General features: G+C 57.8%; 1 protein-coding gene across 3 annotated transcripts; it reads right to left on the bottom strand.

The window, feature by feature from the left end:
* Positions 1-616: 616 nt before the first annotated feature.
* Positions 617-12,734, bottom strand: LSM14B (LSM family member 14B). 3 transcript variants are annotated; one of them, XM_029219942.1, is made up of 10 exons: positions 12,456-12,729; positions 10,486-10,649; positions 9,242-9,377; positions 8,351-8,467; positions 5,998-6,165; positions 5,689-5,766; positions 5,313-5,474; positions 4,806-4,956; positions 2,842-3,027; positions 617-2,261 (listed from the first exon to the last, which is right to left on the bottom strand). In XM_029219942.1, the coding sequence occupies exons 1-9, from the start codon at positions 12,580-12,582 to the stop codon at positions 2,856-2,858; spliced, it is 1,275 nt and encodes a 424-aa protein (XP_029075775.1). In that variant the 5' UTR covers positions 12,583-12,729; the 3' UTR covers positions 617-2,261; positions 2,842-2,855. The 3 variants fall into 3 exon arrangements, with proteins under 3 accessions (XP_029075775.1, XP_029075776.1, XP_029075777.1); XM_029219943.1 differs by lacking the exon at positions 5,689-5,766 and having other exon boundaries at positions 12,456-12,734; XM_029219944.1 differs by lacking the exon at positions 8,351-8,467 and having other exon boundaries at positions 12,456-12,728.
* Between the last annotated feature and the right edge of the window lie 1,760 nt (positions 12,735-14,494).

The raw sequence follows: 14,494 nt of genomic DNA on the forward strand, positions 1-14,494 counted from the left end.
CAGTGAGAGGCCCGCGTACCGCAAAAACAAACGAACAAACAAAAACTACCTAGTTTAGAATTAGTGCTAAGGCCAGTTGCGTGTAGCAGGTCAGCTGTGGAAGGTTTTTATTTTTAATTGGTATTTGCTAAGAGTTTGTTAAATTCTGAAACTACCAGCAGTGCTCAGGATCTGCTGGAGAGTGGTAGACAGCCCGGAAAAGGAAGCTGGCCCAACACAAGCCTGCATCCAGATGTCACAGGCCAGCTTGGCCTGCTGTCTGGTCCTCCTCTCAGCCTGAATCACGCACAGATGGCCAGGTGGGCCTTAGTCCTGAGAGTGCTTTTTAACAATCACCTGGAGGACTTCCCTGGTGGCGCAGTGGTTAAGAATCCGCCTGCCAATGCAGGGGACATGGGTTCGAGCCCTGGTTCAGGGAGGATCCCACATGCCGCTAGAGCAACTGGACCCGTGCACCACAACTGCTGAGCCCACGTTGCCACAACTACTGGAGCCCGTGCTCCACAGCAGGAGAGGCCACCGTGAGAGGCCCGCGCACCACAACGAGGAGTGGCCCCCGCTCAGCACAACTAGAGAGAGCCCGCGCACAGCAACGAAGACCCAACGCAGCCAAAAATAAATAAATGAATGAATTTATATTTTAAAAAATCGCCTGGAAACCCACTGCAGTGAAATTACATGCTTTCAGTCTGAAACCAGCTAAGTCTTGGCTTTTCTCTGTAGTCCCAGGGTCCAGCCCTGTAACAGGTTCTAAGGCATCAACGACATGGAAGTTCTGGGGAGCTTGGAAGCTGTATTATGGCAGCGAAGGGGCCACTTCCGAAGCAGGTTCTCTAAACTAGTGTCCAGAGTATCCGGAAAACAGCACCACTCACCCTGGGAGGGTGGCTCTCAGTAACCTAGGGCCTGGCTCATTGCCCTGTACCCAGACTGGCCAGGTCTCACTCCAGAGTGCCAGATGTCCCCCAAATCTGAACTGCACACAACACCTACCTTGGGACGGTCATGTGAGCCATGATGTAACTCGGGCAACAGAGTCAACAGGATTATTTATTTCCAGAGCAGAGAAGAAGAGAGTTTTAAAGGTTTGCATGTTTGTTTATAATTACGAGTTTACATTGCTCCAACAGAGCAGCCGCGTTGCTATGTTCTAATTCTTAGCCATTAACTCCTACAAAAATAAACCTAAGCTTTTACAGTAACTTAATCGACACAGAACTAAAACCGTTCCGCCTACTTAAAGGGATTTAGTTACCAAGGCGCTTATGCTCACCACGATGCCCTGTCAGAGGGACGCATGCTTCTACTGAAGGTCTGATCCCTTTGCTCATGCAACAAATTTATATTCCCCACCCTCCCTCCACCCACCAGTAAAACAAAAACACAGAACTATTTACAATTGAGAGGAAATATGTTCTCGGTCAACTGACCTTGCAAAAAAAAAAAAAAAAAAAAGACTGGCTCATTTCCAAGTGGATGAGACACCGAACAGTGTTCGGCCAGAGTCCAACGCTGACTGGCCTGGGTCAGGGACTGGCAGGGAGAGGGCAGGAGGGAGAGGGACTCCGCAGAGGAGCTCGTCCTCGTCCTGGGTGCTCACCCCCAGCCCGGATTCCTATGGAAGCCACACTCCCAAGTGACAGCTCCCAGCTCCCTCCCGTTCAGGGCCCCATCCTACACCTCCAGCACCCCGACCCCGCCCTCTACTTTGAGGTCAGGGTCGTCTGGTTTGCTTCTACAACATGATGGTGGGACACCCCGCTTTCCATGCCCTAGGCCCCCCCCATGCCCCCGTGCTGGCCACGCCTGGCTCCTAAGCCCCGCCTGTGGCAGTGGGTGTCAGGCCAGCAGCACCAGCGGCCAGTTGGATTACAGAGATGCACCTGGCTGCCGCATTTGCCAAATGGGATTTGGTTCCACGTTAAAAATCAAAGCTGTCCAAAAAAGGTCACAAAGTGAGGATCACACTTTCGCTCTAGAAACCTTTCTGCAAAATACCGAAACCTTAGCGTCAGGCTGTGCACAACTAAACAGGAAAAGTAGGCCAAGATACCTCAAAGAGGTTTCCCACATACACGTCCCCCCAAAAAGTGGTTCTAACTCAGACCATGTCCAAGTTCAGTTCAGTCCAAAACATGAGCAGTAGCATGGGAATTTTCCAAACTCAGTAAACAAAGTGACCCACGTCTCCCGCAGTAAGTGCAGCGTTTTCCAACATCCTCGTAGACACAGTCTGGCGTCTGTGCCGCTTCAGCAAGAGCCTGCGAGGAGGAGACACAACACCTAGTGAGCACATCAAGGCGGCTCCGCAGCCTGAGCCCAGCACCGTGCATGAAGAACAGGGACTGCTGAACCTCCCTCCCACCCCAAGTCAGGCTGGGGCTTCCCAGACCTTCCCATCACAACCCAAAGTCATCGTTTTTGTTCACACCGGGGTGGGGGGGGGAGGCAGCTCCAGGTCCCACCCGAAGCCCACTCACGCCCAGACCCTAAGGGGCACACACGTCACCCTCGACCTAGTTAAAAATGCAGACTCAAGGTCAGTGCAAGGCCAGGCTGGAGCTGAGGCCTGGCTTGTAACCATCTCTCCTTCCTGACCACACCGGAGTGGGGAGCACCCAGCCCTCCTGCACCTGGACCCTCACTTTGACAACCCCGGGGCCTGGGTCCCACCGTCCCCAAGAGCCCCCTGGGGGATTCACTCAGAGGGTCGGGGCCTCAGTTTGGCCTCGATACCAACGCTCACCGGCTCCTAAGCTCCTCCTGAAGAGGCGGCTCCTACCTGGGCAGCCCCGTCCGGATGCCCTCCCACTAAAGGACCCCAAAGCTCCCCTCACTCACCTTCAGCTGCCTCCTTACACCCTGCCAGTCCCAGCTCTGTGGGAAGTCGGGTTACGACGGGTTGCACCGTTGCCCCTGCCCCCTCGAAATCCACCCCGGAAACTACGGCCACGAAGAAACCTTCCCGACACCCCGAAGGTCTCCGTGTTGAGCTTCCTCTCTTCAGCCCACGTCGTCCGCCTGGAACTGAACCAAGACAAGGAGCATGAGACCGACTACAGTGGGCACCTCCTCACAGCTTTCCGAGCCAGGCCCCAGCCTCACACAGCCTGGGGAGGGAGAAAGGACCGATGGACAGATGGTGACTCGTCACTGGAGCCACTGGGGGGGCAATCCCATCAGGACACTGGAGCCTGAGACTCAACATTGCAGGGGCTCCCAGCCCAATTTCCAACCAGACCTGTCTCCCACTGGACGGGGCTGCTCAGTATAAACCTCTCACACCTGCGTCATCTAAGGCCAGCACGCAACAGCAGCGTGCTATGAAGGAAGCCCTCCCTGCTTGCTAGGCCCAGGGCCCGTGCAGGCTCCGAGACCTGGAGCAGATCACGGACCCCTCCAGACGAGTCTCCAGAGATGAGGAGGGGACTGGGCTAAACGGAGCAGGGTCCCCAAGGCTATGACACGTACGCTTTGGGGGAGGTGCGGACGCAGCACCAACGCCGCCAACACTCGTTTCTGCACCTCCAGCAAGGACCCCCCAGTGTCCAACTGTGTGCCACAAGGCTGCTTATAGGCCGCTCACACGCAACACACCCAGCCCGACCCCCTGCTCTGCTGCCCCCCCCCCACTCCAGGCAGCAGCAACCGCAGCCTTCAGCCATCCAGGCTCCCCTCACAGCCCATCAGCAAACCTTCAGGGCATGTCAGAGGCCAAGCCTCTCTCCCCTCCTCCAGCACTGCCCACTACCCCAAAGCCTCTGACGTGACCACTCAGCTTCCATGCCTGCCCCACCTCTGCCCACTCTCCACAAAGCAGCAGTGAAACCTCAGACAGCACTGCTCTCCCCAAGCCAGTTGTCACCGTGACCTACAAAGCCCGGCAGCAACCGTCCCATCTTCACCGCTCCTCCCTGACCCCCCACAGGCTCCGCTCCAGCCACACAGCAGCTGCATGTGCCCACCTCCGCCTTGCCTCCGCCTCACACCCTGTCCTGCGTTCACCCTCCCACTGGCTCCCGAACCTCACCCGAGACCTCGGCGCTCCACTCCCCTCACACCCAACACATGCCCCAACCTCTCCCGCCTCACTGCTAGATGTTATCTCGTGCGCCTGTTTTTTTGTTATCTCTTTCCCCTGCCAACACCTAAGAGGGGTGGTGGGGGGAATGGGGACCTCTCAGCTTGCTTTCTGCTGTTCCCCCAGTGCCCGCAGTGTGTCTGCTACTCCATTTGTGAACGAAAGGATCTGAGTTTCCACACCATGCCCATTCTGTAGACTTCGTTTACTGTCTAGCTGGTTCTCGGGCAACATCTGAGCACCAGCTGTTGGGTGCTAAAAACAAAGCATATGACAGAGTCCCCGGCCTCGAGCAATCAGGTGGGTGAAAGAACACTGCGGACACTCCTGCCAGCTGCCTCAGGTAGCAAGGGCCTCAGGCCACCAAGGTCAGACCAAGAAGCAGGCCCAGGCGAGGTGGTACAGAACGGGAACATCGACGCGGTAGGGAGGGTAGTCCAGCCCAACCTTGATGAGAAAGGGGCAGCTGAGCAAAGAGGGGCCGGGACCTGGGTCAGATCCCTCAGGTGCCTGTGACTGCCAGGGCTTCTCACACCACCACCTACCGCTGGCACCGCTGGGCCTGACGTACCCATTACAGTAAAAATGTAAGCCTAAGAGATTTGCCTTGAACCTAAGATCTGGGTTTGGTCTCCAAGAGAGCGTGCCCCAGTCTCAGAGTTTGCGGGCAGAGTGTCTTCCCGCCAGCTCCCCCAGGCCTTGCCCGGCCCCACAGCCCCCTGACCTGGTCTTGAGTTCAGAGGAAATGTTGTCAAAGAAGGACTTGGATTTGTCATAGTAGCAGTTGGGCCCCAGGTGGTCCTCCTCAGCAGGCGCGTCGTCACTCTGGGTCACCACCGCCAGGTCCTTCTCCTCCCCTTTCTCAGCTTTGTCGTCTACACAGAGAAGCAGAGCACTGAGAGGCCAAGGAGCAAACAAAGCACCTTCCACCAGGACAGGTCCTCGCGGGGCCACTCAAGGGTTGTGCTCAGGCCTCAGGGAAGCGGCCGGGAGTGTCCTGCACTACGCGGAAAGCTCTGCTGGCTGCTGGCTGCTCGCCTCGTCCACCCCTGGGCCCTGCAACCCGCTCTCACCCCCTGAGCACGCGCCTCCCCCCGACTCCTCTCCTTCCCGGGAACTCCTCAGACAGCACGGCTTCCCCGCCGACCACCATCCCAGCTGCCCCCCGCCCCTGCCAGGCTCTCCTTGACCTGCGCCGTGGACACTCCTGGGGTGGGGCAAATTTTCAAACCTTTAAAATTCAGTTTCTTCTTAAATTCTTTGTCCAGCTCCTCTCGGTTGAACTGGGCATTTGCACTCTCAAAGTCAAAGTCGCCTTCAAACTTGATTGTGTTTTCCTTGACGGTAGTTGGACGGCTTTGCCCTCTGGAGCGATTCCTTGTTCGTCTGTTCCCTGTGAGAAGGAAAGGACAGCCCTGGCTGGTAGGCCACTAACTCAACATTACTCGGTGTGAGATAGCAGACAAAGCGGGGACAGAGCACACTGAAGCTGCCGCTGAGCCCAGCACCCTGAAACCGTCACCCACGGAGAAGCAGGCAGGAGCGGTAAGCGGAGCGCGACTGGGTGGTTCTCGGCTCCCCAGAACTCAAGTGGCAACAGCCGTTACCTGATCGCCTCCTCTGAGGTCTTCTGTTCTCGTCATTCACCTGCCCTTGAGTCTGCCCAGCTGCCGGCTGAGCTACATCTAAGGCGCAAAAAGGAAGAGTAAGGCAAAGCGCCTGCGGAAGCAGAGCCCGGGGACAGGAGCAGAGTCTGGCGACGGGAGCAGGGTGGCGCCACCGGGGACTGCGCAAGAGCCGGCCCTGCAAAAGCCTACAGGGTGGGGGTGTCTAATTAAAGGATAAAAAAAGAACCCCAGGAAGCACTATGCCACTGAGAACACGAACAAACTCCAGGGGAGTGAGTATTTAAGTACCGCTGGCAGCCTTGCTGCTTGGCGGGGCTGGGCGCCCGTTGAGCTGCATCCCCGCGGTGCCCTTGCCAGGTAACAGCTTTTTGGTGTTCAGGTTATCAAGAGAACCAGTCTGGACAGCCTGCTCCACCATGGGGCTCTTGCTGACTGAGACAGCCGGAAAGCCAGCTCCTGAGTTGAGGAGGAGAGGTTAATAACAGAGACAAGGAGAAGGCCACACCCCCTCGCCCCCCGCCCCCCTCCCCCCACTCCTCTTCCAGCTGGCTGTGCAGCAGGAGGAAGGCAACCGCCTGGAGAGGTTTTACCGAACCCAGGCAAAGCCCCCACCCCGCACCATCCCCTCTGCGTCTAGCCCAGGCAGCAAAAAAGCCAGCAGGCTCCCCCAGTTAGGGCATCCGGAGGAGGGAAAAACACCCCAGCACAATAAGCACCTCTCAAGCGGCTTAGAAAAAGCTTCCCCCAAACCACACAAGCTCTAACCCCAAGGGGGCTCGACAGTCCCGAGATGCCGGTGAATTCACAGTCTGAGAATGTGTTTCGCTCTGGGCCATGCTGGACAAGAACCATCCCAGTCTGGCATCTTCCACAAAATGCAGTGCTCAGCCTTTGAAGTTAAAATTCTAGAACACTGTTGTTTTTGCTTAAGAAACAACAAAACCAAAAAGGATGAAGTGATGAGAGCTGACTACAGAGAAATAACAGCCTGCATTCCTCCGGGTGAAGGCTCATCGTAAGAAACGAAGGGTTCCCAGGCTGCCCTTGGAGATGGTGCTGCACTGAGTCTGTTCCCACTACACAGCATCACCAAGCCTGAGCGCAGGAGTGCTCAGAACCCGGCCTCAGTGGAGGTCCCCCTCACGAGACGGGCCTCTGCCGCAAGAGGACAGAGAAGGGTGTGCCACACACATCAGGCCACCTCCTCCCTTCCCTCTCCCACGTTCCGGTGGGCACTGTTTAAATGGGACAACTGAGGACTGGGTGCAGGTGCACAGACTTTTGAGACAGAAAAAAATGAGCCCTAACCACGGAGTAACTATTATCAGAGGGGCAGCCCAACACAGTGAAGACTGGACAGTCTACCTTTGTTTTTAAACATAGAGCAGAAACTACTGTCAGAAATTACTCTGAGAAATCCCTCACAACCGGATCAAAAGTACTCAAAGGGCAGGCCCTACATACTGATACTTTTTTCTTTTTCTTTGTTGGCCGTGCGGCATGCGGGATCCTGGTTCTGCCCGACCAGGGATCGAACCCGTGCCCCCTGCAGTGGAAGCATGGATTCTTAACCACTGGACCGCCAGGGAAGCCCCCTTACTGGTACTTTTAAGTGTCCTCTGCGATGGGCATTCATTGACCTAGACCACTTTCTCTGGCCTAGCGCCTCACTCAGCACGGCCCTCCCTGAGCAAGACAGCTGCTTCCTGCTCACGCTGTAACTGGATAGGGCAAGAATCTTGGGCTCATTTGCTTTTCATAAAAAAAGATCAGTCAAACTATCTTGCCCTAAGAGCAGTTTTATGTAAATGACCCTAAGGACAATGAACTACCTTGTGCAATTTTTAAGTGGGAAAAAAAACATCACTACCGCTGTACTCAGATCCACTGGCATCCATGCAGGAAAGCAACACATGCAAAGTAACAGACTGACAGTAGTTGTGTGCCATAATGAAAGCCCCAGGTATCATCTTGGACAGAGTCTCTGCAAAGGTGAGGGCGGCGCACACGGTGCTCTCACATCAGACCTCCGGTGAAAGGAGAAGGCCCAGAACGGGCAAAAAACCGCCCACAGGTGCGGCACCCAGCAGACAGGTGGGACAAACCAGTGTTACCAAGCCAGTCATCAGGCCCACTGCTCACCCGGTCAACAACTCAGGCTAGCCACCCAATTTTAATGGTGCTTCATTTTACAAAGACACCCGAGGCCCCCGATGCTAAACGCCCTGGATGGGTGAGGAATGTGCCACACGGATCCTAGAGCAGCATGCCTGTTACATGGGGGGTCGCTTTGCAGTCTTACCCAGCAACCTACACTGCATTTAGGACCAGCAGAAACCCCAGGAAGTGGCCTTCTGTGCAGAGGGACATTTCCCATACGTGGCAATCACAGTACAGGTCAAAACAGACCCTGGACCCAGGAGAGCGAACAAAGTGCACTGCTGGTTCTTTCTAATACCCTCTTTAAAACTGTGAGAGTTAATAAGTCAGGATTACGTGCAGAAACACACAGAGGCAGTTTAACTGATCCACGGGCTTGGCAAATTATCTGCTACAGCTACTGTCATTCTGGTCTACTGGTTTACCCCCTCGCTCAGGATGGCTCGCAAGACAGCATGCAGTTCTGCAAAACTGCTGTTACCCTTGGAAGTGAGCTGATGTGACTCTGAGGACATGTCAAGCTCTGAAACGGGCTGTGGAGATGGAGAAGAACTAGGGCTGGAAGCCGCGGCTGAGGCTGGAGGGCTTACCAACTTTTCTAAAAGAAGATAAAGGAGAAAAGAGCAAAAAAAAAAAAAAAAAAAAGGCACACAAATAAGTAATGAGAAACTCGTCTTGTGTATAGCAGGCTTGGAAAGAGCCCAGCCATCTCTCATAGGACACTTTGCTCACACAAGCCTAATCTAGAAACGGGGAGCCAAGCTGAGAAGGGCTCCTGCACCCCAGGAGCAGCAATCAAGACAACAGGTTCTTCTATTAGAAGCATGTGACTCTTACGAGTGAAGGGGGTGATGCCTGCGACTCTGTGGTTTGAATGTGCCGCAAACCTATGGCCAGGGTGACTCTCACTCCATGCGTGTAGAAGCGAACCTTACTCAACCTTAGGGGAAACTTCATTTTTGAGCAAAGCACTGACACGAGAATGGTAAAAGGATAGGATAGGTGGGCGTTGCATTTAACTTTTATATTTATAGGCTGACAAATGTGCAAATGGTTAGAACTCATCTGTAATTACACACATCGGTTATTTCTTCTTTGAACCAGACATACCACAACTTCCACCCAGACACAGGCTGACACTTTAAATGAATTTTGATTTGATTCATCTGTTCCAAAACTCACCCTGCTGCCTCTTCCACTCAACTGAGGAGTTCCTAAGCGTTCTAACTAGTTGAAGGGCCACTGAAGAAGGTGCTCAGTATGCACTGCCAGCTGAACATGGCACGAACACAGCGTCCCCACCACCAGGGTCTGGCCCCACTCCTGCATGTCACGGCACAGGCACTCGACCAGGTAGCAAAAGGTTACTCACCTAAACCCAAGGAAGCGGCATACTGCTGGCTGAGCAGGGAGCTGGCGGCCAGCTGGTTGTAGGGCGGCATCCCTCGGAAGGGGCTGTAAGGCACGTGTGGCTGGAAGGAGGAGGCCGAGCCCGAGCCCAGGGAAGACTGAGCAATGAGACACACAGGTGAGAGCAGCTCCAGGCCCTCCTGTCACCCTGCCTGGCGAGCACCGTGCAGACCGGGAAAGGCAGCCCGATTCGTCAGCCTGCTCCTGGAGGCTGAGGCGGCACTGAGGGGCGTGTGAGCCCCCAGGGTGGCCTAAGGGGCTCAGAGCTGCCTTTTCCACGTTCACCCCCAGCTTCACCTGCCAGGTAATTCTAACACGACCTTCTCCTAACTCCATGAACCCCTCTAGTGGCCCCACTGCCGGTCGTCAGGGAGTCCAGGCTCTGCCAGGGACGAGGATGGCGTCCTCACCTGGGCCCTGGCCCCAACACGCCGGGGCACAGCTGTGTAGCCGAGGAACTACCTGCACGCGGCGTCCTCTCTCCAGCTCCCCATGCTCCCGGGAGGCCCCTTTGTCCCTCAAGGCCTGGCTCGAGCACTTCCCTCTTCTGGAGTTCCCAAGACCGCTCACCTCAAACCTTTCAGAAGTCTGGCCCGGAGCTTCTCCACGTGCCCACACAGCCCAGCGTGCAAGCCCCACCCCGCGGGGAGCACGCTCTGTCCCGGCCCCTCCTGCAGCGTGAGCCCCGCAGGAGTCGGTGAAAGTCGAGGTTTACAAGCCAAGAAGATATGAGCCTGGACTCCCTAGTAATCCTGGGCAGAACACGTCATAACACAGCAGGCAGGCACACGGCGTGACACCTGCGAATTCAGCATCCCACAACGCTGGCTTTATCATCGGGGCAGTGTTGGGAGAGCGAGCCCTGCTGTCCCTAGTCCCTACTAGCATCTCTCTCACTCCCGGCATGCACCGGGGCTTCAGGCTTACCCACCCGAGACAAAGGACAAACGCCGGGTGCCGGCAAGACTAAGAGCACTGCCCCTGCACCGCCCAACACGCTGGGCCGGCCTCACTCTACAGCACACCCCGTGCACGCCACAGATGAAGCCTCCCACAGAACGCCAAGAGCCAGACAAAGTTAAACTGCTTTTCATGAAGAGGCTGTTCCTCGAGTTGAGTGCTCTGGCCAGATGACACCCGGCTCCGTCTGGAAGCCGGCGCCTCTTAGAGACAGCGCCCACGGCAGACACGGGGCAGCGCACTTACTTGAACAATAGCGGGGTCCTGAGGGAGCGCGTGCTGGGCTTTTGGAGGTTCGCACACGGTGATGTCTTTGATGTCACTCCCCCGGAAGATGATGTACTCATAAACTTCCTCTCTAGGGGGGGCAGGCCTATCTGTGGGACGGTCTTCAGTACCGAAGGACCTCACTCAGGGGTTGAGAAAGAGAAGGGTTACGTTGTCACCCTCAGCCAAGTGCGTTCAATCAGCCCTCCCGCAGGGGCCGTCCACAGCACGCAGCTTCCACGCTTCAGCTGCTCCACCCCTGATTATCAACGGACAACGCCTACAAGACCCCGGCTGGCAGCGCTCCGAAAAGTTCTAGGTCGCAAAGACGACCACAAACGATTCAGAGCCTGACGGTCTCCCTTCCAAACACGGAAGGCCAGCGCTCCCACAAACGACGCCTGCTTTGCAAATCCCCCCCGCCCCCCATTCACATCTGACTTTGCAGATTAAACAGCCCCAGAGCTGCTTTTTGATTGAAGCCTCGCAACACACCACCCCTGGGGAGTCTGTTTTCTTCTGAGAAAAGCCAGCAGGTTGAGTGTCATCCCCACCCTTCTGCCCACGACGAGCCTGGGAGGAGCTGGTAGAGAAACAATGGGAGAAAGCGGCCCAGAACGTGGACCCACACCACGAGCGTCTGTCTGCCGGAGGGGTTTCCTAGGGGATTAACCCCTACCGGCAGGGTTCAAGGAGCCCAAGCAAATGCCTCCTTCTCAGGTCTCTGAGGCAGAGCTGGGCGTGAAGCAGCCTCTATCTAATCCTAGCACAACTCCCGCTGAGGACCAGGGGCTACGCTGGGCCTCGGTTCTTCCAACGGGGGGAGTACAAGTGACCCCAAAATCTTACAGTACTGAACTATGTCCTGGAGCAACGCATCTATCGGAAAACTTAAATACGAGGCTTTCAAAGGAGCTACTCCCAGAGCTGGGAACTGACTGCGACCTGGATGGAGGAGGCTCCCTCTAACACAGGAGCACGTAGCTGTGCCTTGACCCTTAGAGGCCCAGCCCAGTGTCTCCAGCCTAACAAGACCAACCAAACAAACAGGGTTTCTGCAGACCTGGCTGCACTCAGCACTTCCAAGAGGCAGGGGAAGGACACTAGTCATCGTCCCTGGAGGACGAAGACAAAGAAACTTTGGGCCCACCTCCTGCCTCAACACGCTCAAAAAAGGCTCTGGACTCCGGCAGAGCCACAGTACAGCCATCTTTCTCTAGGTCTCCCAGGGACTTCAGCGTGGTTACCAGCGCCCGCAGGGAGGAGTCTGTCACAAAAGGGTAAACCCACGTACTAAAACGTCTGAATTAGAGTAGGAAGACGCTTTAAACGGGAGCATGGAGCAGCCAACCGATGCTCCTATCCCGACAGGAGAATCCATTAAAACGTGGTTATTTGTTCAGGCTCAAGGCCCCAGCTGCTTAATAGGTTCCAGAAGGGCTTGCAGAAGTCGCGTTTTCTCGTTCTCCAGCCTTCTGGGGAGGCCCCGAGGAGACTCCGGGCCCCTAGTCCCACCCCTCCCCCACAGGGACCGGGTTCTCGGCGCCAGCCGCCCCCTCCGCCCTCGGGCAGCTGGGGAGGAAACAGCCTAGCAACGCCGACCCCCCACCTGCAGAGGTGGGCTACGCCGCACGGGGGGGGCGGCGGCACCGCGGGAGCTGGACCCGCCCCCACCTCCCCACCCCAACCCCGAGCAGCGCGGGCTGGCCGCGCACAATTACGCTGCCGCCGGGGCCCGGGGAGCCCATTGTGCAAGCCGAGCCCCGGAGGGCAGGGGCGGGAGCGGCGCGGAGGCCCAGGGCGCCCCGGCGGGCGCAGACAGGATGTGGGGGTCGCCCCGAGGGGTGAGGCGGGACTGCGGAGGGGCGCCCGGGGGGGGGTAGGGCGGAGGAGGCGCTGGCCCGGCTGTTGGCGGGGGCGGGGCGGTTGGGGCGGCCGCGGGGCGCTACCTTTGGCGAGCGCCACCGTGGAGTTGTCCGTGTCGATGGTGTAGAGAATGCCCTCGTAGCGGATCTGCGCCTTGGAGATGAGGCTGATCTTGCTGCCCAAGTACGGGGTGCCCGAGGAGCCGCTCATGGCGGCGGCCGCCCGGCCGGGCCTGGCCCGCTCGCCTCCGCGCGGTCGCCTCGCCGCCCGCTCCTCCGCCTCTGCGCCGCCTCACCGCCGCCCGAGGGCCTGCGCGGGGACCAGAGAGCGAGCAACGGCGCGCGGCCGGGGGGCTGTGAGGGTAACGCGGGGGAGGAGGGGTCGCAGCACCCACATCCGGGTCCTGTGCCGCCACGCCCCGCCCCCGCACGCTCACCGCCCATTGGCTCGCCTCGCCGGCCTCCCTTTAAATATGGCCGCGCTGTCGGCCTGGGGGCGGCCCCGCGCTCCGCGCCTGCGTAGCAAGCGCCGCCTGACCCGGCGGGCTTTCCCCTGCTCTCCGCCCCACTTCTCGGCTGGCTCCCGGCGGGCCCCGCGCGGGTTGGGAACACGAGACCCGGCGGGCGGGCCTGGAGGAGGGGTGGGAATCGACCGGGGCGGAGCGCGCGTCCGCGGGAGGGGCGGGGGCGCACGTGTGAGGGAGGGGGCGGGGCGCCAAAGCTCCGCCCGCCGCGCGTACCGCCCTTTTCTGGACCCGGGTGCGGGGAACCTGTGGATCGTGTTTCCCGGTTTCAGTTTCCCCTCTACAGCAGCGTACCAGACGGTTTCCCCCCTCCTGGGCCGGAAGGCTGGGATGCGCCCCACTGTCACCTTCCCCAGGGGCAAAGGCTGGGGGGTCCCTTCCCCGGAGAGTGACGGGGGCCGGGGTCACTGCCCATGGGGTGAAGGTGTGGGGCCGGGAGGTCTCTTCCCCGGGGTAGAAGACAGGGGGCCGGGCCGGCCCGCGGAGTGAAGACGGAGGGTGAGGGGTGGTCTCCTCCCCGGGGGCGAAGGCGGGGGACCAGGGTCACTGCCCAGGAGGTGAAGGTGGGGGCCGCGCTCCGCGCGTGGGGCGCAGTAGTAACTGCGGGTAACGAGCGCTTCCGGCGCGTCAGCCGCTAAATATAAGGTGCTGAGCGCATCTTCTCTTTTAATCCCGCCCCTCCCCCCAAACCTGCGGTGGTGTTCCGCGTCCCTTAAAATAAATCCCAGCCGGCCACCAGGGCCTCCGACACGCGCCTGACCTGGCCTGCTTACCGCTTTGCCCGGCTCCGGCTCTGAGGCCTCGCTGTGAAGTGGAGAAACGGGCCGCCCCCTCCTGTTCGCCAGACCCCCTTCTTGCCTGCACAGCCCTTTGCTCGATTGGTGATTATGTCTGCGCTTGCTTTCTGCCTGTCTCTCCCTCTTGACCTCAGATCAGCGACTAGTAGTATGTCCTGAAAAAAACTTGGTGAGTGGTGACCAGCATTTTATAGAAATGAAACAGAATGAGATAGAGAGCATCTCACAGTGAGAGTGCGCTTGCTCTGTGAAGCATTTATTTTACTTACACGCATTTAAGTGGGTACTTGATCAAGATGTGAAGTGTATTTCTTACAATAAGTGCCAAACGAAAAATGAAAGCCGCTGCAGGGAACACCTTACGGCAACCTGCACATAGGCTCTGACTCCCCATTTTACAGAGGAGACCGAGACCCAGCACAGGACAGTTGCCCCGCCTGCCCTTTGTGAATCCCCCCATTCCACCAGCACCCGGCAACAGTAAGAGAACAGTATTGGGTTGGAGAAAAGGGAGCACAGAAGGAGCAGAAGAGAAGATGGAAAAGTCTTCTAAATCGATCTGCCAAGATTTACCGGTGCATCTCTGCTCCTGGAGAATTGCGCTGGTGAGGAGAGGGTGGACCGCGCGGCCCCCGGGTTAGCCCAACTCCAGTAAGAGAGGTCTCCAGGCATTGGGGCATCCTGCCCTTGGACAGGAGACAGGACAGCACAACACAGTCTTCCCCAGGGTGCACCTGTGTGGTGTTGGTGCAACCCCAGGTCTCCTGACCACCTCAGCGACCATCTGGCCTGGTGGTCCCCC

The sequence above is a fragment of the Monodon monoceros genome, unplaced genomic scaffold (genome assembly GCF_005190385.1).
Source record: "Monodon monoceros isolate NGI ecotype Baffin Bay Population unplaced genomic scaffold, NGI_Narwhal_1 Super_Scaffold_13, whole genome shotgun sequence".
Classification (NCBI taxonomy): domain Eukaryota; kingdom Metazoa; phylum Chordata; class Mammalia; order Artiodactyla; family Monodontidae; genus Monodon; species Monodon monoceros.

Coding starts and splice junctions, on each gene's coding strand:
- LSM14B (XM_029219942.1), bottom strand. CDS start 12,582: ATGAGCGGCTCCTCGGGCACCCCGTACTTGGGCAGCAAGATCAGCCTC. Junction 6,166..8,350: donor ACATCAGCTCACTTCCAAGG/GTAACAGCAGTT, acceptor TCCTCAACTCAG/GAGCTGGCTTTCCGGCTGTC. Junction 5,475..5,688: donor ACCTCAGAGGAGGCGATCAG/GTAACGGCTGTT, acceptor TCCTTCTCACAG/GGAACAGACGAACAAGGAAT.